At 48.7% G+C, this 14774-nt stretch overlaps 1 protein-coding gene across 1 annotated transcript; it reads left to right on the top strand.

The window, feature by feature from the left end:
• The first annotated feature begins 3807 nt into the window (after positions 1–3807).
• PIP4K2C (phosphatidylinositol-5-phosphate 4-kinase type 2 gamma) lies at positions 3808–14649 on the top strand. Its single transcript, XM_015250941.3, has 11 exons — positions 3808–4077; positions 6676–6773; positions 7457–7553; positions 7924–8067; positions 10572–10718; positions 10911–10949; positions 11513–11626; positions 11994–12261; positions 12438–12541; positions 12724–12823; positions 13120–14649. The coding sequence occupies exons 1-10, from the start codon at positions 3904–3906 to the stop codon at positions 12802–12804; spliced, it is 1266 nt and encodes a 421-aa protein (XP_015106427.2). The 5' UTR covers positions 3808–3903; the 3' UTR covers positions 12805–12823; positions 13120–14649.
• The last annotated feature ends 125 nt before the right edge of the window (positions 14650–14774 follow it).

The following is a 14774-nucleotide window of genomic DNA, read 5'->3' as shown; positions in this document are numbered from 1 at the left end:
GGCGTGCACCTCTGCCCTCCCAAGTCGGCCGTTAGCCTCCCTTTTCCTGTTCCGCCTGGACAACCAAGAACATGGACTGCTCAAGGGACCGCTTCCCTTCCTCCTCAAAACTCCTTTTGATATTCTCTACCTGAGAGCTCATGACCAGAACCAAGAGCTGCTGAAAATATTTTGAAAAATGACAGGGGCAGACCGTTCCCAGCTTGTCTGTCCATGGTGATACTTACAGCCAAGTGTCAGCAAAACAGCTGCTTCTTTGGCTTTGGGGGGTAAACAGGCTGGAAAATTCCCAAGTATTTTTTGCCACAGTGATGAGCTGGATCCTTTCTCTGTCCCATATTGGGCTGCATGCTCCTCCCATCTCCACCTTTTGGTTTGAGGGCTTCCAGTTCATTGGCCAAATACCTGTCTCGAAATGCCTTCCTTTCAACCTGGAGCCTGACTTTTCCCTGATATACATTTAAAAAATTTATTTCCACAAAGAATTCCTTCTATATTGTCCCCATCTGGCATTAAGTGCACTTTAAAGAAAGGGGCTGGGCAGATTTTCCAGAGGTGGAGGAGCCCAAGGGCTTAACCTGAGGGGCTCCCCCCTCCCCATATAATTGATAGGACTGTTGTTTTGGTTTCTTGTCCTTTCCCACCACATGGTGCTAAGGTGGCTTTCCAGGTAACTGCAGGGATAGAGAGTGGAGGTCACAAGCCAGTCCAAATCAAGAAAGAAAGTCTGGTGTCCAGAGAGCCAGTCTCATCTGGGATGGAAGTACAGGGCAGCAGGGCAACCCATCCCCCAGCTTCTAAGTCAGGAAAGGAAGCTCAGTGTGAGTGCCAGCCAGTAAATACAGGCTGTGTTGGCCCGTGACTCCTTCAAGGGAAAAAGTCCCTTCTCCCTTTACCTGTTGGGCCCCTTTTGGCAATTAAGGAGAAATGCAGGGCAAAAAAGAAAAAAAACAAAACAAAAAAACCAGAGGGATGTGGAATAAATCCAAGGTGGTGGTATTCAAACATTTTTCAAAATCAGTCTTATATAAAACCCTGATATAAAAAACAACTAGAAGTGATGCAGACCTGGGTAGTCTGCATTTTTGTTATTTGGTGGAAGATGCTTCACTAGTTGAAGAGCCCTTGAACAGCCCTAAGAGACCCTGAGGGTTCTTTAGAGTAGTTTGAAAACCATTCAATCTGGCTCCCCTCCCCCAGGCCCGCAACTCACAGCGAAGAGGGCAGGGGTTGGGTAGACCAAGCCACGCTGTCTCCAGACCCAAGGGGAGAGGAAGGAAGATGGCTGCGCACCTGCAGACTTGTGCTCGTATTGGCCAGCAGGGCACCCAAGAATCCAGTGGGCTTTATGTAATCTTGCCACCAAATGATTCTTTTAAAACATAAGAAAATGGGAAGGTGTAGGCCAGGGGAGGAGAGAGGTGACAGAGGGAGCAGTCTTCTCTTCAGCAAGATGTAAGGGAAATACAATTCACTTACATAAATAAGAAACAACACACACACAAAGCCTTCACCAGAAGCTTCACTCTCCATCCTTCTCCTCCTCCCTACCCCCCACCCCCCCCCACCACATTCCTTTCAGAGAGCCAGGGTCACCACAAGGGACACTTGGCCTGCCCACTCACATCTGCCAAAATATTGCATGCCAGTGTGGAAGACAGACCAAACCGCACAAACCCCAGTGTGTATTTACTTGATGTACATAGATACCTTTAAAATAAAATAAATTCAATGATGACTCCAAGGTGTCGTAAATCTTTACCCTCCCCCAGTCTCACTCCCTTCCCTGCATGTAATGGTGTTATGACAATGTGGTATATGCCCTTCTGGGTGTTTTTCTACATATTTCCACGCAGGGTTTTTTTTTTTCCCCACTTGACAATATATCCTAGAAATCTTTTTATGTCAAAATACACATTTACCTCATTAAAATATATAGTCTTTCATAAACTTATCCTGTAATTTATTCAACCATTCTACTATTGGTGGACATCTATCCAAGCTGTTTGTAATTTTTAACAAAAAATGGTATCCTGTTCTCTTCATTTTTTTCCCCCAGACCATCCTCAGTCCCAGCATTAGTCCCATCCCTCTCTAGTGCAGCTCCGTCCCTCCCTTGCCAAGAGCTCAGTTCTCTTGTCCCAAGATCATTCACCACAATCACCCTTCTAACCTACATTTTAGAGCACAGCCCTGCCTGCCTTCTCTACTCAAAGCTTCTGAGATGTGTGGAGAAAACCTCACAACCAAAACATCGGGGCAATTAAAAACAAAGAGCCACAGAGCTAACTGGATCTTCTGTGCTGGCACAGTTCCTTCTGTGTGTTCCTGCTCTTCTCCCACCACCCAGAGCAACTGGCAAAACCCTCACGCCTCAACATCCCTTCTCACCCTCCTCTCAGGCAACAACTTTGTCTGCTTTAAAAGGGAAATTAAGGTGACTGAGCATGGAATTCTTCATGCCCCCCCCACACACACCTCAGTCTACACAGATCCTTTCCTTTCTCCCTTCTCACAAGGGATAAATCTCCCTTCTCTGGACTAAATCAAGTCATTTCTTGATCCTTCATTCTTGAGATACTTACATAGACCCAATATATAAAATAAGTAAAAGTGATGCAGATTTGGGCAGTTTACATCTTCTTTGTTAACTTCTGTCTCAGTGATTTCTTCCCTTCTCCTCGGTAAGGTCTACCTTCAAAGTGGGTTTTACCATGTGTTTCTCTATAAGCCACTCCCCACCTTGTTTTCTCACAGCCAAATTCCCTGAAAAAGTCCCAAGCTTCCCCTCCCTGCTTCCTCACCATCCATTCATCCCTCAGCCCAACTTGATCTGGCTCTTGTTGTGCTGAAAGTACTCTCCAAAGGTTACTAGTTGCCAAAAACAATGGGCACCTCTCCATGACATCTGACACTGCTCTCCATTCCTTCCTTCTTGAAACTCGACTCCCTTGGCTTTTGTGACCTGCTCTCCTGGCCCCTTTTACTTCTCTGGCCATCCCTTCTCAGCCTTCTCCCACTAGCCTTTCATGTGCTGGTCTACACCAGGGTTCAGCCCTTGGTCCTTGCTTGCCCTCCCTGGGAGGTGTCATCCACCCCGACAGATTCCACAATTATTAAATCTGTATATCCAGCCCAGACCATTCTGGTGAGCTCTGGGACCATACGTCCAGCTGCCCTCAGGTGTAAACACGTACCAACTCATGTTTTCACCAAAGACTCCTCTTCATGTCACCGCCATCTCTCTTCACCTTAGCCAGAAGCCTGGGATTCATTCTCAACGTCTCCCTTTCCCTAAAATTCCTCATTCTCTGAGAATTTTCCAAATCGACATGAAACTATACCTCTAGATGCCATCCCCTTCTTTCTATCCCAGTAGCCACTGTTTTAGTTCCTCATCTTGTGCCTAGACGTTCGCAATACTCCGGACACCTTCCAGAATGATGCCTGAGCGGTCCTTCTAAAAGCACAAAAACCGCTTAAGGGATCTCCTGCTTTGGGAAGAAATGCTTTCGGGTTAGCCTCAGACGGGAGGTTATTCTGGAAACTGGGCAAAACCGGAAGGCGGCAACCTTGCGGCAAAGAAGCCCTCGACCGAGGGGCTAATCAGGTGGCATCCTCATCGCCCGGGTCGCCGGTCAGGTCTTCGCGGACTGCGCGCAGACCTCGGCGAACACAGCTTCCGCGCGCCTCCCCCGGGGCCAGGTGAGCCCACCCAGCGCGCAGGCGTGGGGGCGGGCGGGCCGGCGCCAGGGGGCGGAGTCAGCCCGCCCCGCCCCGCTCGCGCGCCTGCGGGCCGGCCTCCGGTCACGTGACAGAGGCTCAGGTGAGCGCCGCTTCCGGGGTCGGGAGCCCGCAGCGCGGCCGGCTCCGGCTTCCACTCGGTGGGGTGCGCCGGAGATTATGGCGTCCTCCTCCGTCCCGCCGGCCTCTGTACCGGCGGCGACAGCGGCCCCCGGCACGGGTTTCGGCTTCGCTTCCAAAACCAAGAAGAAGCATTTCGTGCAGCAGAAGGTGAAGGTGTTCCGGGCGGCCGACCCTCTGGTGGGCGTGTTCCTCTGGGGCGTAGCGCACTCGGTGAGACCCGGCCCTCGCCCCGCGGCGGCCCTGTCCGAACCGCTCAGCTCCTGCGCCTCCGGGCGTCCTTGTTTCCCGGCTTCCGTCTCCGGAGCCCCTCGCGCCGCCACTTTTCCCCCGGGCCGTCCTGGTCCCTGCCCACCTACCTCCAGATGTTCCCTCAGCGTACCTTCTTGCTCTAGACCTCTGTTTTTTTAAACATGGACCTTTCCTCCCTCCCTCTGCCGTTTACTTCTCTCTGTTTCCGTCTTCCCCACCTGAAATCCAGCTCCCTGCCTCCTTCCTGCCAGTTCCAGCCTCAGCCCCAGGCCACGAAGACCGGCCGGGACCCGCCTCCGTCTGGAAGGACATTAGGGGGAGTGGCTCTTTTGGGTTGGTGGTGAGGTCTCCGGTGAGAGTGTGAGTGTGACTGTAGAAGTGGAGCAGGGAGGGTAATTGATGAGGGGGATAGTTCACTTTCCTTTGCACCTTGCTTTCCAGCCGCTGTGCTTGACTTTGGAACCTTGGCTTTAGGGGAAGCTCCAGGCTTCCTGGACCTTCTAAGTCTGCATGTCCCTTCCTTTCCCTTCCAGAGGTACAGCGTTTCAGAGAAGCTGCCCCACCCTAAGCAAAATAGTTGCACTCACTCAGGACTTAATGTATATAAGTCTTTGGTCTTAACTGCAACCTATTGCTGGCTGGAGTGATGGTATTTATTTAAGTGAGGGCCATCTTTGACCAAAGAGATGATCCAGGAGCTCTGGTGCTGGGAACGCTATGGCGGTGAATTTTACAAGCAGGGAATTGCCTTAGACTGTATGACCTGGAAATCAGGAGGAGGCCAAAGAGGCCAGCTCATCTCCTTTCCTGACGATAACTCAGGTGACACAGCCATCGCTCCGCTTCCCTCAGATCTGGAGTGGGAAAGATGGAGTGACCTTGAATTGGACAGGCAATATTTTAAAACTTCATCTTCCTTGAAATGTTATAGTCATGGTAGTGTTGTGGAGGTGGAAGGGGATGAGGAAGAATGCAGTTTTTGTCACATTCTTAATGTGTGGCTTAAAATGTCATTTGGGGTCAGTCAACCCCCTTTTGCATCTGTGGCTCTGTGGGTGGCTCCCAGCTCCCTGGGTGGTGTTATCTTATCCGGGAGTACTCGGTCTAAGGCACTTGATATGGGCAAGGCTGATGGGAGGTAGGACTGCCTCTCTTCTGTACCTTCCAGGTCCATCCATCCCTTTGGGAAGCTTAACAAGGAGGGCTTTCCTTTGATAAGGATTGGGGAATTACACATATGACCTGCCTCAGCTTCCCTAGGTCTATATACTTTAGCCCCAGTACCCTACTCTCTATCCAGCACACATTTACTTTAAGTGTCTGGAATAGAGAAATTCCTTGAACATATGTCTTAGTGATGATTCAGCCTGCTTAACAGCAGGTGGCGAGGAGGGGGCATGAAGAACTATAGCTGAATTTGAGGCTGGGAATCTCTAGTAGCTTGCTTTTTTTTTTTTTTTTCCTGGAGGAATATGTTCTGTCCTCCTTTTCTACTGAGAATGAGAGGAGCTGGGTTTCACTGCAGGTTATGGGATGTAGGTTAGACTGTACTTCATAACCTCTGTCAAACGATCAAGTAAGGATAGACAAGGCATCCGTTTATTCAGTTAATAAACATGTCAGGACCACCGTGTGCCAGATGCTGTGTTAGCTGGGCACCTGAGAGAGGTAGATGACTAGAACTGGTCCTCGCCCTGGAAGAGCTCACAACCTAGGTGGAGAACCCACATAAACTAGTGATTAAAGTCACATGGTAAGTGCACTATTAAAGATGGGTGAAGGACACTGTGGCAACGGGGGAGAAAGCACATCTCCTCAGGGTTCCTTAGTGCAGGAACTCCTTTTCCACCGTGAATTAGCAGACTGCTGATTCTGGGGGCTGAGGAGAGCATGTGATGCTTCTTGCATCCTTTGGGCTGTGGGTTGTCTTGCCTTTAGTGAACAGACGCCTAATGATCTCATATCCTCCACCTGCCTGCATTCCCACTGAAATCATCTGCTTTTCTTTTACTTTACACCTAGGCAGGTGCGGAACTATTGCAAAGAACTGGGTCAGAGTGGTCTGGAAAGACTGGTCCTGTTTGAAGGGAGGTGCCTCCTTCGGATATGGCCTTTTCATTCTTCCAGTGGTTGACCCCTCGGACTCTCATTAACTCTTTGTACTTTGAAAATGCATTTTGTTTTGTTTCCAGTGGAGCATGGAACTGTTTGTTTTGAATGTCTTGAGTCTGCCAAGGGTATCTTTTTTCTCTAGAATTTCTCACAGCTTTAAAAATAGTCCTGAGTTGCTTGCAGGGTTTGCCTAATATACAATGACTGTTGTGAGCATGAAGTTCCAGGGGGGCGGGAGTGTGCGTGAGGGGCTGTGTGCAAGGGTTGCTTCCTGCAGGCCTTGTTAGGCAGCAGAAGAGGTCAGACATTCCCTCACCTCTGCATAACCAGTGTTTTTAAAGGAATGAGGTTTGAGTTGCCCTTTCCTGACTCTTGCCCAGACACAGTATATAAGCTGCTCTCCCCACCCCTACTCACCGCCTCTCTCTTCTTGTTTTGGCTTATCAGATCAATGAGCTCAGCCAGGTGCCTCCCCCGGTGATGCTGCTGCCTGACGACTTTAAGGCCAGCTCCAAAATCAAGGTCAACAATCACCTTTTCCACAGGTATGGAGGAATCCCCACCCTTGTCGTGTCAGCCTTCCTAGAAGAGACTAAAAAATAATTTTCAGAGTTAAGATTCAATGCGTTAAAGGTTTTAGATCTAGAAGGCAACTTACAAGTTGTACTGTATTGTCTGGTCTTCCCAATGCAGAAATTTAATTGTGTTGTGTAAAGAAACCACTAAAATAATTTCCAGTGTTCCCTACACCCTTAGCTGCATGTACTAGTTTATCTCACCTCTAGCCTGGCGATTCCCTGGGTAGATACGTTTGGATGCCATCACTGTTAGCATCTAAGAGGGACAACCTGAAAGAATTACCCGAGTCCTCTAAGCCCTCCTAGGAGCAGGAGAGGCCATTCAAAACAGGGGCACCTGTTACTGATTTAAGGGTGTCTCTGACTCGCTCAAGATTTGGGAAATGCTGCTGTTTGGATGAGCAGTAGATCCTGGTTCTGCTTAAGCTATTTACTGTAAGTCACAAGACTTAAGCAGGTCACTCAACCACCCTGAGCCAGTCTCCCCTTCTATAAAATGGGAATAATACACCTTTAAAGGCCCTCACTAGGGTTTTATGAGAATCAGATAAGATGATACGTGTGAAGGTGTTTTACAAACTGTCTAGCCCTATATAAATGTAAGGTAATATTGTTAATTTGTTTTCTTATCTTGAAAACCCCTATTGCAGGGAAAATCTGCCCAGTCATTTCAAGTTCAAGGAGTATTGTCCCCAGGTCTTCAGGAACCTCCGTGATCGATTTGGCATTGATGACCAGGACTACTTGGTGAGAGTCCATTATGGGGTGAGGGCAGTCCTTTCTCCCTGACAACTGAGGAATCATTGGGACCGTCATGTTTGGAGAAGTGAGGGCCTTGACCAGTATGATTCTTAACCTTTCTGTGGTCACAGGCATCTTCCAAAATCTGATGAAAGCTGTAAACCCTGTCCTTGGGGGAAAAAATGTAGATACATTAAAAATTTTGCTTTCAATTTCATTGAGTCCAACTATGGACACCAGATTTAGAACCCCTGCTCATCCTCTTATGCTAGGGTTCTATCCACTTTCAGATGTGCTCAGTGACCACCATCCCTGTGACTTACTTCTCCATATAAAGAGGAAAGAAAAGAGCCTCTAGCCTATCCTGTGTCCCCAGGTGTCCCTAACCCGAAGCCCCCCGAGTGAAACTGAAGGCAGTGACGGTCGCTTCCTTATCTCCTATGATCGGACTCTGGTCATCAAAGAAGTATCCAGTGAGGACATTGCTGACATGCACAGCAACCTCTCCAACTACCACCAGGTCAGCCTCTCTCCAGCCTCGTTCCTCCCCTCCCCTCCCCGTTCAGCTTAGCGGCCAGAGCGCATGGGGAGATACCCTTCCCCTCTTCCTCCCAAAACCCATGTTGCTCCCCAAGAAGCACTTGACATCATGCTTTTGAAAACTAGGCATTTCACAAAGAAAGCCTCTATATGCCTGTTTGTGTTTCACTAACTAGAAGAGTTTAGACATGTTCCTTCTCATTTGGTGCTTACAACCTAAAACCACTGTGGATTGATACGTGAAGGGCATGTGTAGAGTAAAGGATTAACTATAGTCAGACCGGGTGAAGTGTCAATACCAAATGTACCATCAGGGACAGATGCAGTTTGGGGAGAAAACCAGGATAAATGGGATAAACTGGAGAGGAGATGCCATGATCACATCCAGCTCTAACTGGGATTAGGGGAACCTGTTTTGTCTGATCAGATGAATCTGGAATGTGAAGTGCCTGGAATATTTTGGGAATAAAAACATGACTGAATACTTTCTACTAAAGAAAAATCTCATCAAAATCAATGAGCAAGGAATAAATGAAAGACTCTAAAAAGAGTTTTTGGTTATTCAACAGATACTGAATATCTGTCATTAACCAGGCTCTACGTTAGACAGTAGAGAAAGAAGTGAATGAAACGGCCATGGCCTTGGAGGATCTCTTGATCTAATGGTAGAGCCCGGTAAGCCAGCGTTAGCACGCAGCAAGACACGTGCAAGGAGCAGAGGTACCTTCAGAATGCCCTGGGTGGCAGAGGAGGAGCATCCTGGCTCACCTGGGGCAAGAGGTGCACTTGAGAGGCTCAAAGAGAGTCTTTTAGAGGGAGTATCCTGGGAGTTGATTCTTGAATGACTAGTAGGGACTAGCCATTGGACAAGATGGAAGAGAGCATTCTAGGCAAAGGAAAACAGAGCCACAAGAGAGCTTGGCATTGCAGAACCACAGGAAATTCAGTGTGGCTGGGATATGGCATTGTGGAAAAATAGTTAGGCAGGAGCCAGACTGGGAAGGGTTTTATAAGCCACACAAAGAGCTTGGGCTTCATCTTGAAGGTGGTTTGCAGCAGAGTGATATATATGTTATTTAGAAACATCCCCGTGACAGCATTTTAGAGACTGGATTGCAGAGGGGAAATACTGGGAGTGGAGATACCAGTTAGGAGGTAATTATAATAGTCCAGGTGAGAAATGACAAAGGCCTGGAGGAGTGACAGCGGTGGGCATGGCTTTCCATTTCCTTTGAGAGAATTGTGGGAATTAAGGCAAAGGCACTCCCAAATTCCTGGCTGGGGATGACTAGGTGCCCATTCACCAACAGTTGGGAAGCAGAAAAAGAAATTGGTTTTTGAAGGAAGACAGTTCTGATTTAGGCATGTTGAGTTTGGGTTTCTGCAGTCATTCAGGTATAGATGTCCAGTAAGTGATTGGGGTATGGGTTTCAGGAAAGAGAATTAGACTTGGAGTCTAGATTTCAGAGTTACAGGTAAATAGGTGCTAATTATCACTGAATTTAGACAAGATTGTTGAAGGGAAGTGCAGGGTGAAATGAAAAGAAGGTTGAGGACGGAACCTTAAGGAGCAAATAGAGAAGAGAACCCATTAAGGAGACTAAGAGTCGATGGATGCTTTTAATGATTTATTCCCTGCTTCATTCCATACAGGATTTGAGGCAGAGGGGAGGAGAATCAGAGCAGTGTGATGGGAGCTCAGGGTGAAGAGTTACAAGGAGAGGCTGGGCAGTAGTATCTAGGGCCACCCACTCGAAATGTAGTAGTGCCAGGTACCTGTTAGATTTCACAACTGAGGGATGTGAAGCAGTAAGGAGTGGGGAAATTTCAGAGGAGAAATGAGGGTATAAATCTGATTTCAGTCATTTGAGGTGTGAATGAGAAAGAGGAAGTGGACTGATGGCTGACTAATTTTCTGAGAAGGTTGGCTATGGAGAGAAGTGGGCAGCAATACTGAGATGGTAGCATTGAAAGAGGAATTTTTTTTTAAGAATGCAAATTATACCTCCCTCCCCCTTCCAAAAAAATATAAATTTTTAAAAAAGCATGCAAATTATAGGTCATATCATGCAAACATTATTGCTACGGGAATCTAGCCCACCAAGAAACATCGGTCTAGATAAAATCGTTTTGTTGATAAAGGGATGTGATTTCTAGTCCTGGTTCCGTGATCACTTACACATAAGGAAGGTCCAAAACAAGGATAATAACGCCTTCCCTGTCTCCAGGAATGATAAAGATGAAACACAACATTAACATTTAAAATTAGGAGACATACGAACAGAATAAACCAGAGGAGATGAGGATTCAGAAACTGAATAACCAGGGGCATCTTTAGAAAGCCCCCACCACTTTGGACCTTCTGTAACTTCTTACTTGAAGTTTTCTGCCTCCCTGTGGAACAGTAGCATTTGAATTCCCATCCCTGGGCTGTTTGTGTATCTGCTGCTCAGACTCCCCCTCCCTTCCTCCCTCCCACCACAGTACATTGTGAAGTGCCATGGCAGCACGCTGCTGCCCCAGTTCCTGGGCATGTACCGGGTTAGCGTGGACAACGAGGACAGCTACATGCTTGTGATGCGCAACATGTTTAGCCATCGTCTTCCTGTGCACAGGAAGTATGACCTCAAGGTAAGGGGAGGATGGTGAGCACTGGAGCGGGGAGGCTCCTGATGACCTGAGAGTGGGGAAGGGCCAGGGAGGGCACTCGATGACTCATTTTAAAGGAAAGAGGGCTGTGGGTTTAAGCACTTGTCTTAGGAGCTGGGTTCTGGCTGTTCTTTTAGCCATTTTTGCTGACTTAGTCTTTGGGTCTCTTCACAGGGCTCGCTAGTGTCCCGGGAAGCCAGCGATAAGGAGAAGGTGATATAATTTTAAGTGACAGGGTGAGGGATGGGGGAGGGCAGGTGAAAGGGATCTCCTTAGGATAAAGAAGTAGGGATCACCGGCTATTTATTTTTATCTTAAACCACCAAAGAGAAGAGAGATGTGAACTGTCACCGATCCAGGGATTGTTGGGGAGGAGCGGCGGGAAGAGCTGCTTTGTCGCTGGCACGGGTTATCCCATGTGGAAGGTTCGGGGACTTCAAGAGCCAGATGCTTACCTGCCACCTTCCATTCTGAGCTTTCATATTCAAGCAGCTGTTTCTGCTTAAGAGGAAGAAAGAAAAGTCAGCTTGAGGGTCTGGACTGAAAACCATAGGCAAAAAGCAGGTGTAGCTGCAGTGACTGAGGCTGGGGGAGCCATGGCGGTGAGAACAGACTGGGCAGCACCGCAGCGCGGAGCCAGATGAGAGCTGGGCCGTGACTCTCTCTCCCCTGGCGGCCCCCGAGTTAGAGACGGAGCCCCAGATGGAGCAGGGCTTGCTGCGACCGACCGCGGGGGAAGGGCTGTGGTCGCAAGACGTCCCTTTAACTATTCTCAGGTGAAAGAATTGCCCACCCTTAAGGATATGGACTTTCTCAACAAGAACCAGAAAGTCTATATTGGTGAAGAGGAGAAGAAGGTCTTTCTAGAGAAGCTAAAGAGAGATGTGGAGGTGATGACTGGGGTGCTGGGGAAATGGCTCTGTTTCCCTTTTTTGCTCCCCACAGGGCAGTTGTCTCTCCCATTCACAATATGAGGGAACTCCTCCCCTTCCCTTTGGGTTTTCTGCATGTAGGGGAGTTGGGTATGAGACATGAAAACCCCTAGTGGTGACCTATGGAGGAAGTGGCTGGAATGAGCTAAAAGGATGATCTTAGATACCAGGACATTTAGGTAACAAAGGGCAATAGTATACTCCCAACCCTCAATTTTCACACTTCCCCAGGAGGGCCCCAGAAATTCAGGGGTGGAGGTATAAGGGTGGTACTTGGGAGTGGAGAGGAGGATCTGGGGTGTCTCATTTGTCACTGGGGTCTCAGTTCCTAGTGCAGCTGAAGATCATGGACTACAGCCTTCTGCTGGGCATCCATGACATCATTCGGGGCTCTGAACCGGAGGAGGAGGGACCTGTGCGGGAGGAGGAGTCAGAGGGGGATGGGGACTGCGGCCTGACTGGGCCTCCTGCTCTGGTGGGCTCCTATGGTACTTCCCCTGAGGGTATCGGCGGCTACATCCATTCCCACCGGCCCCTGGGCCCTGGAGAGTTTGAATCCTTCATTGATGTCTACGCCATCCGGAGCGCGGAGGGTGAGAGATCCTGGAAATTTTAAGGACGGGGAGGTAGTTCCTGGGGAACAGGGACCAGGGTGGTGGGTGGAGAAGCTGGTTAGCTCTTCACAGATCTGACTGGTTCCTGGGGAGAGGGATTTGGGACTACACTTGCTGTTCACTGCTGGTCTCTTTCCCCTGGTCTCTCTACCCAGGGGCCCCCCAGAAGGAGGTTTATTTCATGGGCCTCATTGACATCCTGACACAGTATGATGCCAAGAAGAAAGCAGCTCATGCCGCCAAAACTGTCAAGCATGGGGTGAGGGTTCTCTCAAGTCTTTCCTTTCCTGTCTTGACTGTTCTTTGGGAAGAGAGAGTCGTGTCAGAGCAGTGGGGTGGCAAAAGAACGAGGGGTTGGGTATGGAATTGGTCTGGATGGCGCAGAGGGTGGGGCATGGGAAAGGAGGGCACTGACACCATCTTCCATACCTCTTCTCACAGGCGGGGGCAGAGATCTCGACTGTCCATCCTGAGCAGTATGCTAAGCGATTCCTGGATTTTATTACCAACATCTTTGCCTAAGAGACGGCCTGATTGCATGGTGACTGCTGCTTTATGTTCCAGGTGGTGGGGTTCTGAGAGGCTTGGGGCAATTGTGGATATCCTGGCCACTTCTCTTCCTCCTTTGCTGACTTTAGGCTACAAGCGCCTTCCATCCAAATAACTCCATCTTGTGGAGTAGGCTCTTCTTGGCCCTCGGAATTACACTGACCTCTCTCCCCTTCCCTCCTCCTCTCCCTTCCCCTCAACAAGTCTGCTTGCTTCATTAGAGTGTTACTGTTGACTCTCCCAAGTGCCTTGATCTTTGTAAGATGTCCTGTTGTTTCCATAACCTAGGAGGAGCTGGGGGAAGGGGGTTGTTTGCCATCTTCAGGACCTGACTGGACAGATGGACCTGGCTCAAGCAACTACTCTGGATGCCTTCTGTCATATGAGATGCACTAAGAGTATCTGAATTTTGCTGATAACTTTATAGAGCTCATTGTGGCATGCTTCCTTCCCAGTAGGCCCTGGGATGGAAGATGTTCCAAGATACTACAGATGTGGGTGCAGACATGCGTACACATGATGGGATGTGGCGGAGCTTAAAAGGTGGGGTGGAGAGTGCTCAGCAGCCTGGCACCTCATGGAGGTGGGACCTCTGAGGACTCTTGTGATTATGCAGATAACTGGAGAAGGTCTCTGTCAAGGGTTGACTACTCTCCAGTCTCTTCCTGCACCCGACTTTCACGCCGACCCATGTACTTCTGGGCACAGGAGCCCAGAGATGGCCTGGCCACCAAAGTGTTGAATCCAGGGTGGAACGTTTGACTATTGCTGCTCTTCACCAGGACCTCATATCCCTCCTGGGGCTGGAACCCTTCAGTGTGGGTGTGGCCAGTTCTGGAGGCTAGGAGGATGGGCCAGGGCTGTAAGGCTCATTCCTCATGTTAAATTTCCTTTCTTCATGTCTGGCCATCCATGAGGTTTTAGTCCCAACAGAAGGGAAGGAATATCTCTATCTGGGTCAACCCTTGTCATTTCAAGAAGATAGAGGTCTCACGTGTAGGGACCTCCTCTACTCCCCGGAAATGTGGCCCTAGTATACTTCCTTCCCCCACCCCTTCTGAAACCCTTTTTTCCAGTTGGATTTGTTATTCTGTTCTTTTTTGTCCCATCTTATACTGCTACTGTGTCTCCCAGGGGACAGATGGCCTTCTTTGTCATCTTCACTCTCCACCCCCAGAGAGGAGTCAGAGCTGTAACTCAATCACCCAGCCCCCTCCAAAGAGAGCTGAGTTGATGCGTGATATTCTCAGAATGCGGAGGACCCTGATGAGCTGAGATGGTGTCCTCCTCTCCCTCCAATGCCTCTGGGGCTAAAGCAGACATTCTTTTGATTCTGCACCCCCCCTCCCAGGCATCTGCATTTCTCTAAAACAAAGATGGGCACCAGCAACTAACCTGTGGGGGTGCAAAGGCTCTTGGCTCTGTATCTGGCTGGACTGATCTGTCTCACAAGAAGTCATGAGGTCATAAAGGAGAATTTCTCCCTCTCCTCCATCTTCTGCTCCAAAGGAAGGAACAAGAGGAGTCCCCAGTTAAGGATTGGAGCCCCTATACTATCTTCCTGATGGAGCCTGATGGATCTTTTTCATTCCAGCGGTCTTCCTTTCCCCTGTTGAATGCAATAAAACTCCATGACACCAGCAACTGCTGTTCTTTAGAAATGGGTTTTCTGACCATTTGGCTGATACATCATAAGCATTATGGTTTTCTTCATTGTTGCTTCCGTTTTTCACCTTTTTGTTTTATTAATTAATTAAAAATATCGTGTATATTTACTCATTGCTGTCACTATATAGAAAATAAATTATTGAATCCAAATTCCTTCACAGAAATGCCTCTTTCCCCCTCTCCTCCCGTTTTTTGCAAGCCTGTGCTTAGGGATGCAGAGACCAGATGAAGAATTCTGACCTTTAAGTTGTTGGGCCCCTAACTAAGAATGTGGA

The sequence above is a fragment of the Vicugna pacos genome, chromosome 12 (genome assembly GCF_048564905.1).
Source record: "Vicugna pacos chromosome 12, VicPac4, whole genome shotgun sequence".
Taxonomy (NCBI): Eukaryota; Metazoa; Chordata; class Mammalia; order Artiodactyla; family Camelidae; genus Vicugna; species Vicugna pacos.
Note: the sequence above shows the minus strand (reverse complement) of the source record. Positions and strands in the feature narration are given on the sequence as shown.